This window comes from Manis pentadactyla, chromosome 9 (assembly GCF_030020395.1).
Source record: "Manis pentadactyla isolate mManPen7 chromosome 9, mManPen7.hap1, whole genome shotgun sequence".
NCBI lineage: Eukaryota > Metazoa > Chordata > Mammalia > Pholidota > Manidae > Manis > Manis pentadactyla.
This window is the reverse complement of record NC_080027.1, coordinates 56,487,088-56,508,248: the sequence shown is the minus strand read 5'-3', so window position 1 is coordinate 56,508,248 and position 21,161 is coordinate 56,487,088. Positions and strand designations below refer to the sequence as shown.

Genomic DNA, 21,161 nt, shown 5'->3' with positions numbered 1-21,161 from the left:
GCCCATTATGCCATCTTCTTTTAGTTCTTAACTCATATGCAAGAAATTTTTATTCTTTAAAACAGGTCTCCTTCCTGAAAGATCTCTAGAATCAGTGGTGTTGGGACAAACAGGGGTTGCAAATTCAAATACTTATAGAGGCTTAGAAGATAACAACAAAGCAGACTATGTTATCCTCTCCAGGTTGTTTCTGGAATATCTGGCCCACTCCATTTACCTTTGTTTTCCCAGTTCTAGTTGAGTTAGGGATCCAAAGAAATTTCTCTTCTGTAAGAAAACTAGTAATGCAGGTATGATGATAAATAGCACTAGGTGTACACTCTTAACATCAGGAAGCACCAGGGAGTGGCAGGGACTGCAGTGAGCTAGACAGGCCATTCTACCTCTCATGGAGGCCCAGTGTTGCCACAGCTTCGGATTTTCTAAGGTAAGCTGGATTTGTATATGAAATTTTCTTACTTTAAAATGTTGGCTCCGTTTAAAAAAATGTGTGGCTCAAATAAAATGAATTTGGGGGACAAACCGGTTTGCAGGTCATTGATTTGAAACTTCTGATACATGTTGGGCAGATGGGCATGTGGGATGGACTCCAGGGTTACTCAGTCTATAGGCTGGTCTGTTCTGGTGTGGGAGTCCTAGGGGAGCTGTGTGTGGTGGGAACTGCTTATGTTCATCCTTGCATATGGATATGGAAGACTCCAGGACAGGTGAAGAGCAAGTTATAGAATAATATGCAGTTTTATTCTGTTTGTGTAAATTTTTCCTAAAAAGATGTATGTATAAGATCTTAAATGCATAAAAATTTCATAAAGGCAAAAAAAACACCAAAGATATACAAGAAACTGGTAAAGGTGTTACCTCTGAGACTGACACTAATGGGGGGCAAGATAGCTAGCTTTCGCTTTGCTAGTTTATACCCTTCTGTAACACCTGGGGCTTAATTTCTGGAAGGTAAAATGAAGTGTTGGGAAATAAGGAGTGTGGGTTGTCAGAGCCAAGTGTTGTGAGGACGGAAGAAAGCAGAGTGGCCTGGAGTGACCAGGAAGGACTATAAGAAGAGAAGGGGCCTTGAAGTTTGGGCAGAATTCGTTAGGGAAAAGGACAGCAGGCGCCAAGGCCCACGGAGGAAAGGATGCTGACTTGGGGGTGGTTAAGCTGTTAGATTTGGCAGAAGCCAGGGGTATAGGGAAGTGGTGAGAGACAAGGAGCCACGGAGGGTGTGTAGCAGGAGATAAAGGAGCACAGCTGTGCTCCATCCAGCCTAGATGAATCTGGCAACAAGGACCAGGGAATTTGGAGGCAGGGCCCCAGGGCGGTAGCCTCTTATGTGGCCTCTCTGGCTCCCAGGCAGCTGTCACACATCCCTGCTAGGGTGTGCCTGGTGAATGAGGCTTCTACCTATACACCTGATGAATAAGCTCGTGGCATTTCCTGTTCCTCCACTCCCGGGAGTGAGGGCTTTGGAAGCTTGCCCACATCCTCTGTGCTCAGTGTGGTTCCTGCACTTCTGGCCAGAGTGTGTCCTCTGATGTTTTGGAGGCTCTGCAGAGCAACTGGCCATTGCCTGAAGTGTAGCTGCTAAGAACAATTTCATACTTTGGAGTCAGGCAGATTTGAGTTTGAATTCTGACCTATTTACTGGTTAAGTGGTGTTGGGATGGCATTTAACCCCTTTGGGCCTCACTATCATTTGAAAATAGGGGTAATACGATTTACCTTCCAGGCTTGTTGTACCCAGCAGATTGACTCTTCAGAAATAGGTGTGCCTTGCTTTGCTTTTATATTCTGGTCTGTAGATATATTATTTATGTTTAATATATAAAATGTACATTGTATCTAAGACTGTCAGTCTATTTTATTGGATTATAAGCTCTTCAGTGGGGATAATTATGTTCTAACTGTTTTAGTCCATAGCACTTAGTGCTGGGCACATAGTAGGGCTAAATAAATGCTGAATGAATGGAGTTTGTGCTCTTAAACCTGCTCCCATCTTTACAGCAGTTGACTTGTGATCGATGAGGGTGTGTGTGCAGGCTTCGGCATATCTCCTCTGTGATTAAAACAAGTATTGTCAAACCAAAAGCCCTTGTTAGGATGACATGTCAGGATGGCTCATAAGTCATTCATTCATTCTACTGTGGCAGAGCTACATGTTGTGGAGCTTGGTGTTTACACACTTTGGTAGGCCTTCTTTAAAATAAGTGAAATTGCAGGAAGCATGTAAACACATTACTATTGTCCTGTCTAGGGATTTGGAAGGGGCTTAGGAAAGTGAAGGATCTGGAAGCTTGAGCTTCTCTAGTTTCACAGTAAATCATCTCTGTATTATAGGCAGTAGTAGGAGGTACAAAGGATATGGAGATTTGAAAAAATGGTGATGGCAGAGCAAAGCTGAGGGAGCGATTCACTCTGCCTCCAGAGCTTAAGGAAGGTGTTTCTTATGTCCTGCTCCTAGAGGGGTAGCCAGCCTTACGGTCTCAAAGAACAGAAGAACTGGGGCCTGGAGAAACGAAGTGCCTGCCTCACCGTCCACGCCACCCAGTGCTCTGCTTGGCCGTGGCAGGGTGGTGACTCAGCTGGATCTGTGTTCCTGCATCGCTGCCAGTTTGTGTGGCTGTTGGGTTTGTGACACCCTGGGAGGTGGCTGCTCCAGAACAGAGAGTAGGAGGCTGGGGAGCCTCCACTCCGCCTCTGCAGGCGGCCAGGCCCTCCCTGTCTGGCTTGAACTGGGGTTTTTGTAAGACCAAGGCTGGGGAAGACACAATCCTGAACATGGTGCTCAAGGAGAGAGCGAGTGTGTCCGCCACCTTTCCCAGTGGGCACAGGAGAGCAGGTTAGTCCTGTACCGGTTTCACAGGGACTCAGTTTGCCGCGATGTATTCTGATTCATGAAAGTCAAGTAATGATGGGGAGAAAGGGAGTTTTCAGTGGCTTGCAGGAGTGCCTCCAGTTAAAGAATAACAAAACCCAAATAATCCAATTTAATTGGGAATAAATGGGACAAAAGTATCATTGCTTACACCTCCCTGATGTTACAAAGGCTGTTCTGTTAGTGAGATCAAGATGGGGAGGACAGCTATTCCAGCTTGTTCTTTGTGTTTCCAGCTATGTGTCATGTTGTTACATTTCAGTCTGAGGCTGCACAGTGGTCCAAGGTGCACCTCAGAGTCTTGAGATGTTACAGTTGGGATCTGGTCCTAACTTCTCATTTTACACTTGAGGAATCTGACTTGTTGAAGAGTATTAAACAGAAGCCTAAAACTGGGTGTTCTCATAGGTCAAAAATGTTTCCTATGAAGTCTTAAAGCTTCTGTAGAGTGTGTGCTTGCCCCTGAGTCAGCGCAGCCTTCTAGGGGGGCTGCTTTTCTTGGGCTGTGCTTTCTGAACCATGGGGCTCGAGCCAGTGAGGGACAGAGTGTGGTGAAGGAAGGCACCCACTGATTTTAAGCTCTTTTGCTTGGCAGGTGAGTTCTTTAAATAGAAGTTTAAACAGGAGACTGGGTGTTGTGCCTCAACTCAAAAGGAGGAAAATGTGTTCTTGAGCCATCCTATGGCAGGCTAGTAATACTGGATTTGAAACATGGGAGATGGCCAAACAGCTCTATTAGAATAGAGTTTTAGAGCTAGCAAAAGAAAATGTCATAGGCACTGAAGGTGAGTGTCTACTGTAGGCCAGGCACATTATCTGCGTTCTTCAGAACAATCTTGTGGAGTTAGAATTGTCTTCTTTTTCTACAGATAACGAATTGTCTTCTCTTTTTACCAACACTCAGAAAGGTCACTAACTCATTCAAGGTCATGCACAGTCAGTGCACAGCAGAGCTGGGATTTGAACTCCAGTCTATACAGTGCCGAACAGCCTGGGGTTCGCGCTCTGCAGGCCTCATGTGGCCCTTCCAGACAGAGAGTCTAACCCCTCACTGGACAGATGAGGGAACCAAGACCCAGAGAGCTTGAGCTGTGGGTCCCATGGGGAGTGACAAAGCTGGCTCCTAGAATGTTGTTTCACTGCGAACTTCCTTTAAAAAATGGAAAGGGAGGCTATCTGGGTTTGATTTCCTCTGTCTGGAGTTTGGCTTTAATCTTTTCATGGTTTTTGAGGTTCTGTGAAGCCAAAATGAAAACTTCTGATTAACCAACTAGCAAACCTAAGTTCTGGGGCCCCACGTGGGAACTCAGGGGCAAGACGGGTGTACAGTGTGGGTTACTGGATCAGAAGAGGTAATTTATGAAAGGGGTTGGCCACTGAGAGGATCTGGAGAGCCTAATAAAATACAGAAGACTTTCGTCTGTTAAATCCAAAGTTTGGAAAGGCCAGACTACCTTCTCTGCAAGATGTGAGAATGTTAAGCTTACTCAGTTAATTTTGTGACTCCCTGTGCCCAGCCCTGACCAAGCCAGGCTCTATGCCTTTGGGCGCTTTTGGGTGAGGAAGGCAGTTACTGACTGCTGCGCTGGGTGGGCGGTGGGGGGTGTGGCTGGATTTTAGTGCCTTTGCTTAGCTGGGTGTGAAAGTTGGTGAGTGAAGGTCAGGTGTGAACTGCATGCAGGTGGGGGGCCAACCTTGGTCCGTGCCTTGCTCCCCCGGGGCTGGCAGGGTCTCCCAACCTGGGCGTGGGACCCTTTATCATGACCTGTCTCCCCTGCGCTCTCTGGGGCACCTGTGATATGTTGGGTTGTAGTCAGAAAATGAGAGGAAGGTGATGCGTGTTTGTGCTCAGCCTGTTGAGATAAAGGAGTTCGAGTGCCTGCTCCACTGGCATTACTGTGCTGTGCTGCGGAAGGTACAGGAGCAGTGAGTGACTGACTGCGCCCAGCCCTCCAGAAGCTCAGGCTCCCACTGGAGGTAGGGGAAGGAGAGGGAAACACACACACATGAAGTAAGTAGACAGCAATGTGAGAGAGCATATAATCAGTCAACAAATTGCAGGTTTCACTCCAAATACTCTCCCAACTGAGAAAAGAGATACAGGTGATGTTTGTATTATCTTCCTGTGTGTCTTTAATCACTCAGTAATTTCCTCTCAGGCATTTGCTTTCCATTCTTCGATTCTCTCTATTGAGTGTATTAACTCCACTTTGCAGCGGTGGGGGGAAATTGCAGGCAAGGGCTAATTTCTCTAAATTATATTGTGACACAGTTGGGAGAAGAGCCAGTGATGAAGCATTCTTGGCATTTGGTGTCTCATTCTTCTTCTGGCAGTCAGAGCAGAAGCCACTACCTTCCTGATGGCTTCTGACCCTTCGGGTTCTTGTCTTTTTGTTACATGAGCCCAGACTTCTGTAGGGTTAGCTCAAGTCTTTGGAGGCATGGCCTCACTTTAAGGTAGGAGCCTCCTTAGTCATTTATCACTCATTCATTCAGCAAATATCACAGTGCCAGGCATTGTCACAGGCTGATGACAGCAGTGAGCAGACAGGCAAAGTCCCTGCTCTCCCAGACACACATTTAGTCAAGGAGACTGACAGTAATCAAACACATACACAAGTAAGGAAAACAACAGTATTAGTTAAAATGGGGCGATGTGATATGAGGTGACTGGGAGCCTGCTTCCGTAGGTGGTTGGGAAGGGCTCTGAGATTGTGATGATGCCCCTGAGGGTTGAGTGACAAGGGACCAGTTAGACTGTGGGGGAGAGAGCGCCCAGGCTCAAAGGGCAGCTCACACAAAAGCTTCTCAGTAGGAAGGAGCTTGGTGTTCAAGGAGCAGAAAGGAGGCCAGTGTGGTTGAGGCAGGATGGGGGAAGGAGTAGATGGTACAAGAAGAGGATGGAGCTAGGCAGGGCCCAGTCATCCAGGATCTGGTAAGCCAAGGTAAGGAGCTTGAATTCTACTCTGTGGTGTGGAGCTGTTGAAGGGTGGAAAGGAGGAGTGTGACATGACCTAACATATTTTAAAAGGTCCCTCAGGCTTCCAGTGATGAGAATGGGTGGTACGGAGGCAGGGTGGAAGCAGAAAGGTCAGGCAGGAGGCTGTTGCCGAACCTTATCAAGAGTTGACTAGGGTGCTGGCAGTAGAGGTGGGGGCAAGTGGATGAATGCAGAGTATGTTTTGCAGATGGAGGCAACAGGACTTGCTAATATATGCGAAGATTAAGGTAAAGAAAGGAATGAAGGATGACTCCAAGGAGGATAGTGATGCTGTTGATGGAAATAGGGAGCCTGGAGGAGGAGGTCAGGTTTGGTGGGTGTCAGGGGAGGTGGTTCATCCTATTTGCCCTGTTAAAATTTAGACACGCATTAGCCCTTGCCACAGTCACGTTCAGCAACCATTAACTGACTATTGTCTGTATGCCAGGCATTGAGAGAGGCTCTTTAGTGTATGTTCCCTCATTTTATCCTCACAACAACCTTTTGAAAGTATGTTATTGTTATTCCCTATATGTAAATGGAAGAACTGAGGCCCGGAGAGGTGAGGTGGCTTCCTATGATTTGAACCCAGATCTTCTGATCCCAACGCTCTGGGCTGACTTGTTGCTCAGGGTGGATACTGAAGGAGGCCAGCTAGTGCTGTGTTGATGACTGTCACTTGGAGAGAGAACGGAAACCATATATTGGCTCATCAAGACCTGACTGACTCCCATGCTTCTGGAAGGAGGGCCTCTCAGAGTAATGCTCACGTGCAAGGAGCTGTTGAAAATCTTGACATTTTCAAAACAGTGCAAGCTTGGAAGACTACTTCAGTAAGATTCTCAGCCCCCTTAGGAAATGCCACATGAATGATGGTGGCACTTTGCACTAAATGAACAGTTTTGTAAAAGTGTTAAGTAAAATAAAACAAAAGGAAGCTTAAGCAATGTTGAGGGAATGTGGAGATGCTGTTTCAGCTCTTGGTTGCTGCCTTGGCTCTGCAGCCCTGATGGGAGCTAAGGATGGGGACGTGGTTTCTTGCATTCTCGGAGTTTCAGTGACTGATTTTGTGACCAAGCAAGGGGCATTATTAGGTGACCCAGAATGCTTAGTTTTCTTGGGAGTTAGAACAAAGGTAGTAGGTGCCTTCACAAGCCTGGAGGCAGCACTGTGCTTGGCTTCAGGCCTGCAGGGTGCCTCTTGTACGGTTTCCTGGGAGCTGCACTGAGGAGCCAGAAGGTCCAGAGTGGCCAGTGCTGCCAAGCATACCGCCCTGATAAAGTCCCTCTTTAGGCTTTGAGGCCAGATATTTTTCTTACATGTTTAAGCTCTTTCCTCTCCCCTTTATAGCATGGGCCAGATAAGAGCGAGTGCTGATGGAGTAGATTTGTCACTCTCCCAGCACCAATACCACCACCACCACTGTCAGAAGACCAGATTTGCCAGGGTGCTCTGACCTCCACTCTTGAGCGCTATTCATGTAACTCCAGAACTTCTTGCCATGCCAAAAAAAAATTGCCATGCTAAGTAATTGGAGCCTTTATGTTTAAACAATCAGAGTCATTGCTCACATTATAGTCAAAATCTAAATGACTGGAAAATAAATCTTGCAAAAATGTTGCAAGGAACTGTAGGACCCGTTTACGTGCTGACCAGCCCTGTCTCTGCTCACAGGTGGGCTCTTCCTCATCCTGAGCTCAGATCCGTCCTGGGCTCTCCCTGGTCCCCACTGTGTTTGCTGTTGGACTTCTTTAGGGCCCAACCCAAGTTCTTCCCGGCGCTGGACTTGTGAAGACACGCTGACTTACATGGATGGTTACCCATGACCTGCCTGCCTGGGGATCCTCCGTCCCTGGCACTTTCCTTCTGTGCTCTCTGCTCCTCTCCCTGTCAGACTGGCTGCCATTCAGCTCAGATGGGCTGTTCCTGGGAAGACGAGCAGGGCCTGAGAATAAAGGCTAGGTTGTGTTTTACCTCATTTGCCGAGTTGCTCTTGTACAGAAGAGAAAGAGTTTCTCTGTCCTCTTGAAACCAGCCACCTGACTCCCAGCCAGGCCATCCCCATCACTACTAAGGAGCAAGGTGGCTATTCAGGTTTAAGAACAGGTATTTCAGGGGACTTGTCTGTGCCTGCTCAATGTGTCTTGAGACAGGGTGACAGGACCTGGGATTCTCCATGGGTTTTAGAAAGTCAGGAAATGGAGCAGGTGAGGTTGGGGCGCTTTTGGTCTAAGGGGTTGAGACAGCAGGTCGTCACAGGACTTGATGATCTCCAAAGGAGTGTGGAAAGCCAGCATTTAGTGGGCAGACTTCACCTGGTGAGGGCGAGCCTGGAGTAGTAGCAAGAGGTCAGAGGGTGATGGTGTGTGAGAATGCAGGGCTTACTGCCATTGGGCAAGCCAGCTACCCTTTCTGTGTCTCACGTTTCTCACCTGTGGCCCAGCGGGACAAAACATAGCCTTGCCGCACTACAGGGTATTGGGGAAGATTAAATGAAAGAGCCCAAGGACCTAACTCATCTTCCTTTGCTCAAGAAGTACTGAACCACAAGCTCTGCCATTAGCAGTCTGGGCAAGTTTGATCAGAAATGTTAAGACCTCAGTATTCAGGAGGCATTACCGTGGTTCATCTCTTTTCTCAATGTATGAGCCTTTTTTTCTAAATTTAGTGTTCCAATAACATCCCATAACCCGGATCCTCAGTTTTTTTTATGAGCAACATGGAGATAAAAATATCTGCCCTGCCTATCTCAGTGGGTACTTGGGAGGGTCAAATCTGATGATGAATGTGACCACATTTAAAACTCTGTGTCAATGCAGGAAATGTTGGTGATGATGTTGTGGATGATAACTTCTTTGGCAGAAGGGCAGCATCCGTATTAGGGAAGAAAGGCAGGGAAGCTGCCTCTAGGTCTGATCAAATGACAGCTATATTTTTGTCCACTTATAAAAACTGTTTTCTTCTAGTGTTAGAATAATAAAGATTCATCTTAGTGCCTATACCTTCCAGCTCAGGATTCATGTACCCAAGACTCTGGGCTTATTTAAACTGGTACAAGTTGAGTATGGGGAGCCCCAAATTGCTATTAAAATTGGGTAGTGTATGTGAAGTAGTCGCTGGATGCTAGATGCTGCTCCAGGCACATAGAAGATGCACTCTTTGCCTGCATCTGCCAGAGACCCACCATGCTGACTTTGTGATAGGACCAAAGCTGTTTGGGGACTGCTGAGTGCCACATAGATGTCATTCAGAACTTTGGCCCTGGCACACAGAGATGGTGGGAGGCGGGGAGGGAGAAGGAGTAGCAGTGGCCAGTGGCTGGTGCTGTTTTCCTGATGCTTTGTCTTTAGGGATTTCTGCTCATGACCAGGAAGCTGTCAGCCAGCCAGACTCCTAAGGGAAGGTGGACACAGGTTATCATGTAGAGGGCATAACATTTGGAAATAGAAGACCTGGATTCATGTCTCAGTCTTATCACTTGTTGATGAAGTTACCTTGAGCGAGTCACTGAAGCTCTCTGAGCCATTTCTTCATTCATAAAATGAGTGTCAATGGTGTTAATAATAACAAAGATGCATAAGAAAAGGCTTTGTAGACTGTAGAGCCCTTGAGGGGTTATAGTGGACAGTGGTGGTGTTTTATTGTTATTACCATTATGAGCATTGCATTTTTTTTTCTCCAGGTGGAAATGAAGCAGCCTTAGATTAGAGTTTGTGTTTTCAAATTTCTGGTGAAGGGAGATGACTCTCTAAAAGAAGCTGGGTATACATAAAGCCTAGCCCTTCAACATGGGGCAGGGGTTTCTGAGACAGGTGTTAAGGGGACCTACTTCTTGTCCTTGTCTAGATGCTCATGCCTTAACTTTGCTTTTTTGGGGAAGATCAGGCTGCTGCCTGCCAGATGAGGTCATAGGATTCCAAGGGCTTGCCTGGAACTGGGAGCTAGGAATTTGGAGGCTGGCAGCGATTAGAGAGGGGAAGGGGAGGGTACACAGTCTCAGGGCCAGGGAGGAGCCTGGCCTGATGGCCCTGCCCCCCTCACATGTGTCTTACCAGGTTTAGGCTGCTCTAACCTCAGTGCCTGCTTATCCCAAACACCAGAACACAGGACTCTCTCACCAGGCCTGAGTAGGAAATACTCTGTAGGCCTAGAGACTTTTTCTTTGTTAACCTTTATTCAGTCCTCATTTAAACCTACCAATCTCTGGGGTGGCTCAGTGCTCAATTGGGAGATGGGGCAAATATCTTAACACTACCACACTGAGATGACATATTGACTCTGACGGTGAAAGCATTTTAACTGTCTGTATTAGGAACCTTAAAAAATGGCCATGCCCTTTGATTGAGTAATTTTACCTGTGGGACTTTAACCCAAGGAAATAATTTGAATTGCAGAAAAAGCCTATACTCAAAAGTGTATTGATTATAATAGAGGGGAGGAAGGGGGGAGTAAAATGTTCAGCATTAGAAGAAAGCAAATCTTTCTAGGATGTAAGCCCCACAGGGTGAGGACTTTTTGTTCCCTCTGTATCTGCAGCACTTAAAGCAGTACCTGTCCTGGATGCCACTAAACACAATTTTGAATGGTTATATGAAAAAAAATTTATATCCATATGGTAAGACTATTCTGCAGCTATTTCAAGTGAAGTCCTAATGACAGGACATTTTCTATGTTAATAGGATGTGAAAAAAGCAGGATACAGATTTCTAAATACAGTAAAAATTACATTTTTTTTTTGAGATGGGAGGAAAAAAAAGGAAGAAGATACCCAGGTAGCTCTTAAATGATGAGATCATAGTGACTTTTTCTTTCTATATTTGATGAAATTTCTAAAATGACTGAGTTTATGATTGGGAAAAACATTTAAGAATCGTATTCTTTGAAACAGAAGGAGGTTAGGTTAGTTTATTCCTGGAGCAAAGCAGCAGCCTCTAGAGCCAGCGCCTCCTCCTTTTCAAAGACCCAGGCAGCCTTTGTGAATGCACGGAGCACCTACACACTGGTTGTGTCTGTCAGCTCGGCAGCGGGAGCTGATCCCTCCTGACTTCAAAAGGGTGATAGAAACCTCACAGTGTTTAAATTGTGCAGGTCATATTGCAGAGGCATGCCCATACATTTATATCCCATCACCAAAGTGAAGACATTTTGTAGTGGGGAGAAGAATTTTAAGAAGATAGATTGTTCTGGGTGGGTGGTTAATTCTTAGCATTCTTTCCCTGGTTCATGGTTTTTAGAAGCTGTTGAAAGTACCGTCTGCTTTCCTTCATTCTTGTTTTGGCTCGTGCCATCTTAAAGTAACTTCTCCCTGAGCGGTTTGGTTTGTTGGAGTAGGTGCTCTGTGGATGTCCCTCGGAGATGCAGTGTTCTCTTGGAGCCAAGACTTCCCGAGAATTAAAATCCCCGCGTTGTAGGTACGCTTTTGGCATCTGAGCTGAAGTTCTTGGGTTTTTTTTTTTAATGCAGCTGGGTTCCGACAGATGAAGTGCCTCTCAGAGGAAAGGCTCTGCTTTCTGACCCAGGAGGAATCTGTAATGATCAGGAGTCTGCAGACAGTGCTGTTGTTGTGTCTGTAATCCTTCCCGTTCACAGGACACATCTCATTCATTATCTCTTTCTTTCTCTTTAGCCATAACCAGCAGACCACAGCATTCAGGCATCCTGTGAGTAGGCAGTTTTCTCCAGAAAATAGCGAATTTATTCTTCAAGAAGAGTAAGTACTTGTATATGTTCTCTTTTCCAACCAGTCTGGGAGCTCAAAACAGAGTTTAGTGGATTATTTTCTGTCTCAGATGGAGGGGCTTGGGGTGGATTAGTTGAGTCGAGATGAAATGGGAGGAGTTTGTTTTTCACTCTCTAGACTTCTCGAAGCAGGGAGGTGATACGGGGACATGCTGTGATTAGTATTGCTAGAGCTTCTGAAAGCCTTTCTTTCCCCTGAACAAACCCTGTCCCCTCCAGCATCATCTCACACACTAGCTGTGCTCTGAGAGGACCCAGTCATCTGCTATGAAAGTACCTTAAGTGTAGCCTCAGACCCAGTTGAATTAGTCCCTGAGGAAGCCTCCATGGAGAGTCCAAAGCCAGGCCTTAGAAGAGAGGAGGCCTGGTCACACCCATTGTCCCTAAACATTTTATATTTTTCTTGCTTTTCCTAAAACTGGTGACTTCTTGCTCTTCAGCCTCATTTCAGCAGGGCCTCTGGGGTGCTCAGAGGCAGGTTCCTCCACCCAGGGCTTGTCTACTTAAAATGCATGTGCAGCCCAAGCAGGGTGTGTTCTCCAGAAATGAAGGCAAAGAATCATGTGCAAGTGACTCTGTTCTGCTCATCTGAGACAGTTTAAAAAAACAATTCTGTTTGAGAAATTAATAGAGATGTGGGCTTAGGTTTTTTTCCCCCCTGCAAATCATTTTTCTGTGCCATCATCTAGACCAAACTTGATATTAAAATAAATTATCGGTACTTATATTTTTACAGCATTTCCCACCCTCTCAGTACTTAGACCTTTAAACTTTCTATTATGGAAAATTTCAAACATATACAAAAGTAGAAGATACGATAATAAATCCAATGTATTCATCACCCATCTTCAACAATTTCCAAAACATGGCTGGTATTATTTCGTCTATTCCTTCCACCTCCCCCCTGGATTATTTTGAAGCAAATTCCAAACATATCATTTCATCTCTATCATATTTGCAGCTTAGAATCATTATCCTGCAGAACTTTAAATAGTAGATATCAATAATTATGATAATACTGACATTCCTTGTGTGTTTACTCTGCACTGGGGATTTTACATGCATGTCTCTTTTAATGCAATAATCCTGAGAGGTAGACCATCATCACCATGTTAGAGATGGAGGCACTGTGACACCAAGAAGTAAAGTCACCTGCGCAAAGTTGCATGACAACAAGTAGAAAAGCCAGGATATCATTCACGCTTGATCTCTTTAGTCAGGTCTAGCCCTTGTCCTGGTCACAGGCTGCTTGCTATATTATTTTGATGCTGGTGGTCCCTGGGAGATGATGGCCTGGTTGTGGGGTTAGGGGTCTGACTTTGAAGGCATTAATACTAATAGAGAGAGAATGGGTGGAAGGTAAAGAGTGTCTTGTCTCCTACATTGAGAAAGAACTGCTGTGTAAAGACAGCCAGAGTGTGGATTCCCTGAATTCCAACTTGGCATGAGTTTGTTTATAGAATCCTGAAGGTCAGAAACTCTTGGGAGGTCATTGAGTTCACCCCCTTCCTTGGGCATCCTGGAGAAATGGGTGCCTGTCATTGTTAAAGGTTTGGTTGGAGAATCAGAACATGTAGCTTGGCAAGTTGCCAGCTTTAATAAACGTCTAGGCAGATGCAGATTTTGTGTCAGTAAACACCTCTGACACACATACCGCCTTTTTCTTACCTTTATCAGAAGAAGACTTTGTCCTCTGCCCACTTCTGAGAAGGTAGGCTTTGGTCCTACCAAATGTCTCTGTAGCTAATCTCAATTCCATCCAGTTTCCAAGGAAAAGGTATTCCTTCTTTTCAAGGGTCACTTTTCCCTCTAGATCCCATCTCCTGGATGTCACAAGGGGTGCTTGCCTGTCTCAGGTGATGGGTACTACATTCCTTGAAGCACACGAAATGTGCTTTAGGCATTGAGAGGAAGAGAGGATTCCTTTGAAGTGAGGTGGTGATTCCTGACTTACCCATTAAAGGCTTGTTAAGAGCCTCCATTGCGTTAGGGGCTGTGCCAGACTCTGCAGTTACAGCAGCAGGCGAGACCAACGTGGTCTTGTCTCTGAAGAGCTTATGGCTGAGTAGGAAAGATAAATAATTAAACAAGAGATCACAAATGGGATAAATGATCGTGACAGAGAAAACATAGGGTTCAATGGGAGTCGGTTAAAGAGGGCTCTAACCTGGTGTAGGATCGTGGAAGTCCGCTGCATCCTGGGAAGGGAAGTTTAAATTGAGACTTGTCCTCAAAAAGTAAGCAACCTGAAGAAAGGTAATAGAGCATGAGGGAGCCACACCAGGAGCCACACAAGGTGAGTTAGAGTGAAGAGTGAAGAGCACTGAATGGATTCTGGAGATACGCGGGAGGCAAAATTGACATGACTTGGTGATCGATTGGCTGTGACAGGGATGAAAGAGAGGGAAGACTTTCTTCAAGTGTCTGGCCCTGAAGTGGAGGAAGGGGGCGGATTTAGATAAGTGGAGATAAGTGTGCACGTGTGTGAAGGTTGTTCACAGCTGAGGGAAGTGTGCCAGCCTTGGTGATGTCTGAGGATGAGAAGACCGACTTGTGGAGGTCTGCAAAGGGAAGGAAGCGGAGTGTGCAGATAAGGCTGGAGAGGGAGGTTGCAGCCAGTTAATCTAAATTGCTTCCTCCTGAAATACCTCCGCGTTTACTTACCTTCTGGTGGAGCTCTGGAGGGTGAGGCATGATTTCCCCTCACAGAAACCATTATTTTAAAATGTGCCAATGAATAAGGTTCCTGTTTTGTTTCCTGAGAGGAGCTTAATTTTATTGTGTAATGTGTTATTGTGAGGGAAAAGGGCTGGGCTGACCATTTGTGCCCTTTACACATGAGTTCTCTGATTAATGAGTTGAGTGGAAAAAGGAAAACTGGCTCTTGTCCTTCTCCAGAGAGGATCTTTTAAGGCCCCTTTGACTCCTCTTGCCAGAGCCTCCACCTCAGTTTCTTGGAGTGAGTCTTTTAAGAGTGGTTCTCAAAGTGTGGACTCTGAGCCAGGATCAGATTCTCAAGCCCGACCCCAAACCTACTGCATCAGAGATTTTGAAGGCAGGGCCCTGTGACCTGTGTGTTAGCCTTCAGGTGATTCGATCCAGGTAAAAGTTTGAAAATCACTGATTTAGACGACTTGCTGTTCCTATCACTCCTCAATTACGCCTAGGTTCTTCCATTCATCCTTAAGTCTCCTCCAGATACCCATCATTCTCTGGGCTCTAGTGACAGTCTTAGATGGATTTTAGTTAAATAACCCTGGGTTCCTTCTCCAGTAGGAGGGAAAACAAAAAGGTCTCTGTGGTGGCTTCCTTTAGAGCATTACCGATGAGAGCAGTGACACATCTTTGTTGGTAGGTGGGACTTAACCTGAGTTGCTTGGTGTAATCGGTACACACCCACCAAGAGATGGCTTCCCTCCTTATAGCTTAGAAGCGTGGAGGAAGAGAAGTAACTGAAAGCAGGATAGGCTAGGGTTGCTTTGTAACGACAACAAACAAAATCCCAGCGAGTTAAAATAACTAAGGCTTATTTCTCACTTTCAGTTCATGTCCATCCCAGGTCACCTGAGGGGTTCTGCTCTGTCACTGTTGCTGAGGAAGTTCCATCTCTGTGTTTCAGTGATTGCCAGAGCCAAGAAAAAGGGAACTTGGTGAATTGTGCACAGGCTCTTTCACTCACATTTCATTGGCTAAAGCCAGTCACATGACCACTCCTAACGTGAGGCGCAGGGAAGTGCATTTCTATCGTGGACCTGGGAAGAGAATCAGAAACCCTTGTTGGTCAACACTAATGACTACATTTAGTAACCCACAGTTCAGATTTACTAAGGGAAGCGGGACCTTCTGAGTCTGTCACTGACAAGCTGCTTTTGCTGCACTGTAACTAGAGTGTGTGTGTTTCTCATTTCACCTTTTCTGTTATGCTACCTAGTTCTTTGTCAGAACCACTAAGGCAGGCGGGTATCAGTCAGTGGGTCCTGCAGCCTTGTCCCCCAGGGAACCTATATGTCTAAGCCAGTAGGCATGTGGAAATCCCTCTTAGAAGAGCTAATATAAACTAAGGCTGTATTAATAAAAGTACATTCTGTAGAGAAAGAGAGTAGTTCTGGTATACATGGTATTTGTGGACTACTTCATTCATTTGTTCCAAGTTTATGGAGCACCAAGGACGTACCAAGCCCGAAACATGATACTAAATTTCAGGAAGGATGTTGAGCAATTGAGATTTCCCTGGGTAGGGGACCATTATGGTGTGTGGTCTGGAAACCCTGTGCTGTGACCTATATAATGTTTAGTCTGCAGGAGATAAGATGAAGGAAGATGTGGCAAAAGTCAGTCTTCAAGAACAGCTGGCAGGTGGAAGTGGGGGTACATTTATCACATGGCTGCCTAAGGCAGGCATCAGATCAGTGAGAATAAGTTGCAGGCAAATTTCATCTAAGGCCATAATTTTCTAGGAAAGGGATTTCTCAGCATTGCTTGTTTTAGCATCTAGATTTTTATCTTTAACATTAAATGAAGTAGTCTACCTCCTAGAATAAGAGTTGGCTTTTTCCATTAATAAAAATACTATTTTTATACATCACTTAGAGCCCTTACTCTTTGTTATCAAGTACTTTTCTAATTGCTATATACATGCTAATTTAATTTCCACAACAGTCCTATGATGAAGATGCCACTATTATCATGGATACTGAAGCACAGAGAGGTTAACAGTCTTGCCAAAAGTCACACAGCTAGTAAGTGGCAGTTAGGATTTGAATCGAGGTAGTCTGTTCCCCGTTGCTATGCCTCTAATGCTGTACTATACTGCCTCCCATTGCAGTGGTCTTCGAGACAATTCCCTTCCTTGGCTGTCCTCCAGCATTAATGTACTGACTAAGTAATCTGCTGCTTCGAGATTTTAATTGTAATTATATTTGCAGTAATAAAATTTGATGTAATAACTTCACACTTACTTGAAAGATGCCAAGCTGCCTCAGTAGACTGTTCTTCAAAATATACTCAGGCCTTTTTACAGGGCCTCATTTCCAGTGATTGGATCACCTGGGCTACTCTTCTTAAGCCTCTTTCCTTATTCTCAGTGATTTTTCTTGAACTGGGAGCATGTGGCTTGCCCTCTGTGGCCTGAAGTGCAAGGTGCCTTGGTGCAAGGAGCTTTCAGGCTGTGGTTTTGGTGACTGGCTATGCACAGGAGCATTCTCAGTGCTAGGCTACCCAGGAAGCCACTGACAAATGCCTCTGCAGCTCTCTGGGAAGAGGAGAGGAGCGTTCTAGCGCCGTGACGCTGGCAGCTGACTGACAGCAGGCTGGGTTCACTGATCCCCAGGCTCTGTCAAGCATTTGATGTTGAGGTGGGGCCTAGTTGAGAGAGAGAGTATGCGCTCTGGAAGTTCAGAAGCCTGCTATTATGCTCAGAAGCCAGCTACAAGGCATCCAGGATTGCCTTAGAGTTTCTTACCTGAGAGAGGACCCTTGCATAGCCTGGCTTTCTCAGCATCCTAGTGATGCTTGTTCCTACCCGTGGAGGCTGAGTAGCCCTTGTTTTCTCACTGGTTTGTTTGGAAAAGAGCTACAAGCTGGAATTGCCTGGAATGTTGTGAGTGGAGTTGGGGAGGATACCTCTTAAAAAGATAGTATCTTGCCACAGGTAAGAATTACCTCCCTGACCTTTGACCTCTTTGGGGGCCTCTTATTTTGCAGGTTGCCAGGCAAAATTCTCCAAGCCATGTGTAGATTATGGGCCTGGGGATGGGTTATCTCCTGCTCCTGGGAGAGGGCTGTCTCCCTTCCTCTTGCAGATACAAATTGGTACGAATTCACAGGGCGAGATTAAGAGCACAGGATATGGGTGGAGGTACAAGACAACTGTGGGTTCGGAGGGGTCTGGAGGAATCTTTCCTCTGGCTCATCTGCTGAACCCTGGGCTGTGAGGCTTGAGGTGTTGCTATCTCCATCAGATGCAGCCAGCGCCGTGCCTCTCCAGATGGGCAGTATTGGGCTAGCTTTGCCTGTTGCATTTGGTTGCCATGGCAGCAGAAAAAAATGAGGCAAAATGGAAACACCTGGCAAGCAGATGCAGAAACTTGACTGTTCAATTTTCCTTCCTGGTCTGGGAGCCGGCACTTGTGGCAGTCACAGGTAGGGGAAGAGGTGGTGACGGTGTCCTTAGTTCATTCAAACAGCTGGGTGTTGGCTTGGCCTGTGACGATTGGAAGGGCACTGGCCCAGTGTTGCTGTCGTTGCCACACAGCCGCCGCATGTCTGGCTCTGTGCTGGGTGAACGTGCAGCTGTGCTGGCTTTGCTGTGTGTGGAGGGGAAGCTGCTGTTTGCAAACACTCATTTTATTTCTTCCCGGGACAAAAAGAAAATCTTCTTTTACCGCCCCCCCCCTGGTCTGGGATGTGCCCAGATCTTAAATTGCTGCCTGGGAAGCCAGGATAAGCAGATAGGTTTGAAGAGGGCTTGCCAAAGGCCTGGTTAGAACTGTAGCATCTCTGAAACAGCAAAGCAGGGGTGGAAGGAACAGTAGAAGTCTAGATATGGATTCCGCCCTCTGGCACAGAGAGAGACAGGGAGCCTGGAGTAGAGTGGACAGTGGAAGAGACTGGCCCTGGGTACCATGGCAGAGTGGGACTCAGGGCAGTGCCTGATTTGGGGGTAAGGGAGAGGAGCCTGCCAGGTGAGGGGTGCTGTTTGGGCTGGTTTCCAGCTCCCGAGGTGGGATGGGGTGGGGTGAGGAACTGAAGCCTGTGGTCAAGGGAGGATCTGGGGAGGAAGGGGAAAGAACACAGAAAGCCATAGTTAAGTGATGAGTCCACAGTTGCTGAATGAAAACCCGTGGTAGACAGCCTCCCCCAGGGTGTTGGGAGTGTGCACTGAGCGTTGGCGGTCTGTGTGTGTATCTCTTTCTCTGGGAAGAGGAGGTGTGGATATGTCTGACTATTTGGGACAAGAACTTTCTTTTATTCCTGCCTCTCAGTGTGCATTGCTGTCCCCCAACCCCTTACGTATGTAGTGGGTATGAGAGCCTTAAAAATGTGCTGGGTGTTTGTGACTGGACCTCTGCTCACACACCCCTCCTCTCATAGCAGTGATTTGGACTGAGTCCTCTGGGTAGAATCCTTGAGGACAGAGCATGAATTTGAGAGCCTATTTTTCCAGGAACTAATGGGATATATGTGTCATCTAATGACATCTTCTCAATAAGAGATTCCTGGTTCTTCATAGCTTTCTAAGCTCCCAGGCGCAGCCTTGCAGACTCTTGACATAATCATTCTCCTGAGGAAAGAGTAGGAGACCAGTCTCCCAGCCACAGGGTTACTATAGTTTAAAGAAGCTGGAGATAAAGTTTTTATAGGAAATGATTGTTGTTTAGAAGTTTTTTTTTTTTGGCTCCTTCAACTTTCTGGAGAGAAGTGCCTTGGAAATAAAGTATACCTGAGATTTAAATTCTGGAGTCACCACTGGTAACAGCCACAAACTGTTTTTCATTAACTGCAATGCTTCATGGTTTACTTTCAAAGCATCATTTCAATCTACATAACCACCTGGTGAGATGAGAGTACTTTTCACCCCATTTTGCAGAAATGGAAACTGAGGCCCAGAGAAGTGATTGGGCTCATGAAGAAGACAATAAGCTGCAGAGCTTTGTTGAGACCCAGTTATTCTGGGCTCATGATCTTTCCACCACCCCAGGATCCTCTTGGTTTGGGGATCTGAGAAGAGCAAAAGCCTGCTTCTGTCAGATCTTGGGACTTGTGGGATGGGGTTCCTCCAGCAAAGCCCAAGTTTTGGAGTCCCGCTTCTATCTTGGGCAAGTCAGTAATCTCTGAGCCTCAGTTTCCCAAACTGGAGATGGTAAAACTGGCTTTACAGGGTTAAGTAAGATAATACAGGCAACGTACCTGGCACACGGTAGGGCGTGGACAGGTACAGCCCAGTCCTGCTTGCTTGACCTTGTGTACCGTCCCTGAGAGGTGGTGATACTTGGCTAGGGGACCTACCTATGGGGACAGAGAAGGGTGGGGAGGGTTCTTGCTGTGATCCCAGTTCAGTCTGCTCTAGATTATGATGTTGACTGAGATGTAGCTGAGGATCCCATTAGCTAAATTCAGACCCAACAGAAGAAAATGGTTTCTGAATTTATAACTGCCTTTTCTTCTCACATCTGTCAGCATTCTATGCATTTGCTCCTGGATATGTAGGAAGTGGAACAGCTTCTTTTATAGAGGGGGAAACTGAGGGACAGAGAAAGTGACTGCCTGTTCAGGCTCACCTGACACAGCCTTGAAGAAGTTTAGAGTAGAATGAAGTCACTTTCCTACTGGGCTTCTCCAGACTGATGTTTGTCTAGTCCTAAATTCTTTTGCTTGTTTCAGATGGGAGGCAATTGAGTTAAAACTCTAGCTCACTGTTTTGAACTCCAGCACTCCCACCTCAACCCCCTACCGCCCCAAGCAAAATAATCAGCATTCACGTAGCCCAAGTCAAGGAAAGAAAAGTCTTTGTTCAAATCATCCCACTGTACTTTGGGAATCCAGATAGCACAGAAACCTGGCAAACAGGCTTTTAAGTTAATAGATTGTATTTAATGTCTTCCTTTCCATAGCGTGTGCAGGTTTTTGGGTCTCTTCTTCAGTCTTCTGCATGACTCACATGCCTGAGGGCCTGATGCTGGGAGCTGAACCACCTTTCCCAGCTGCTTTGCTCAAGGACCCAGGCTCCTCTCTGGAGGAGGGCACAGTTCTTGGGCGAAACCTGCCAGGAGTATATACCCCACCAGGCTCTTAAACGGGGAGCACACCTGTAAGGCGGGAAGGCTGAAGCAAATGGACCAGAGTGCCTACATCCAGGTGAATGGTGACCCTTTCAATGTTGCCTCTTCAGGAGGCTACACATGTGTGCCACTGGTGTTCCCATTGCTCAAAACAGTGTGGTAAGTGACCTCTAGAAGCTTCCATCAGAGTCTGGTGTTTAGCCAAGCGAGAAGATTGTTTATGAGACTTTTTTTTTTGTAGCCTCTTTTTGGATACCAGATGATGCCTCAGACATGACCATTGCTCCCCCTCTTTTTTAAAACTAGTTGTAATTTCAGATAACTTCTAGTTACTTCCAAAAGTCATATTCACCCTTGGAGGACCCAGGCGATCATCACCCATGCTGAGGAGATGCAGAGGAGCACCCTCTGAAGGCAGGTCTCATTGCTGGGCTGAGTGGGCAGCTGTGCGTGCCTTGTTGTTCCAGAGGCAGGCCAGGACCACCAGGTAGCGGTTGCATCTGGCTTGAGTTGGGAGCTGATCCTGCCCAATGGGAAGCTCTCCTGAAGACATGCTCCCTGTTCGCAGACACCATGCCCCACCCCCCCACTTACGTCATACCTCCCGATAAGCGAGTTTTCTCTGGGGGTGTCTCTGTGGTCATGAAAAATGGGGTTTCTTCATGTGTTTCTTCCTCCCCCAGCCCCCCCCCCCTCCCCCCAAATGCCATCATACCTACACCCTCACTGGTGTTCCATGTTGGGGCCGTGGCTGGCTCCCGAGGTGCTGGTTGTACCATCTTTCCTCACCCAC

The 21,161-nt window shown here is 46.4% G+C and overlaps 1 protein-coding gene across 13 annotated transcripts in view; it reads left to right on the top strand.

Annotated features, from left to right (window-relative positions):
* Window positions 1-21,161, top strand: part of PLEKHA7 (pleckstrin homology domain containing A7) — a 199,780-nt gene that overhangs the window by 106,693 nt on the left and 71,926 nt on the right. For 11 of the 13 annotated variants that reach the window (XM_057507426.1, XM_057507421.1, XM_036877023.2 and 8 more), the window contains one exon: window positions 11,476-11,559. The exons of 1 other annotated variant lie outside the window; for it this stretch is intronic. In XM_057507426.1, coding sequence (XP_057363409.1) covers window positions 11,476-11,559 — 84 coding nt within the window. Of the gene's footprint in view, window positions 1-2,559; window positions 2,834-11,475; window positions 11,560-21,161 lie in introns of those variants that run through there. One more of the 13 variants, XM_057507430.1, reaches the window with a different exon arrangement.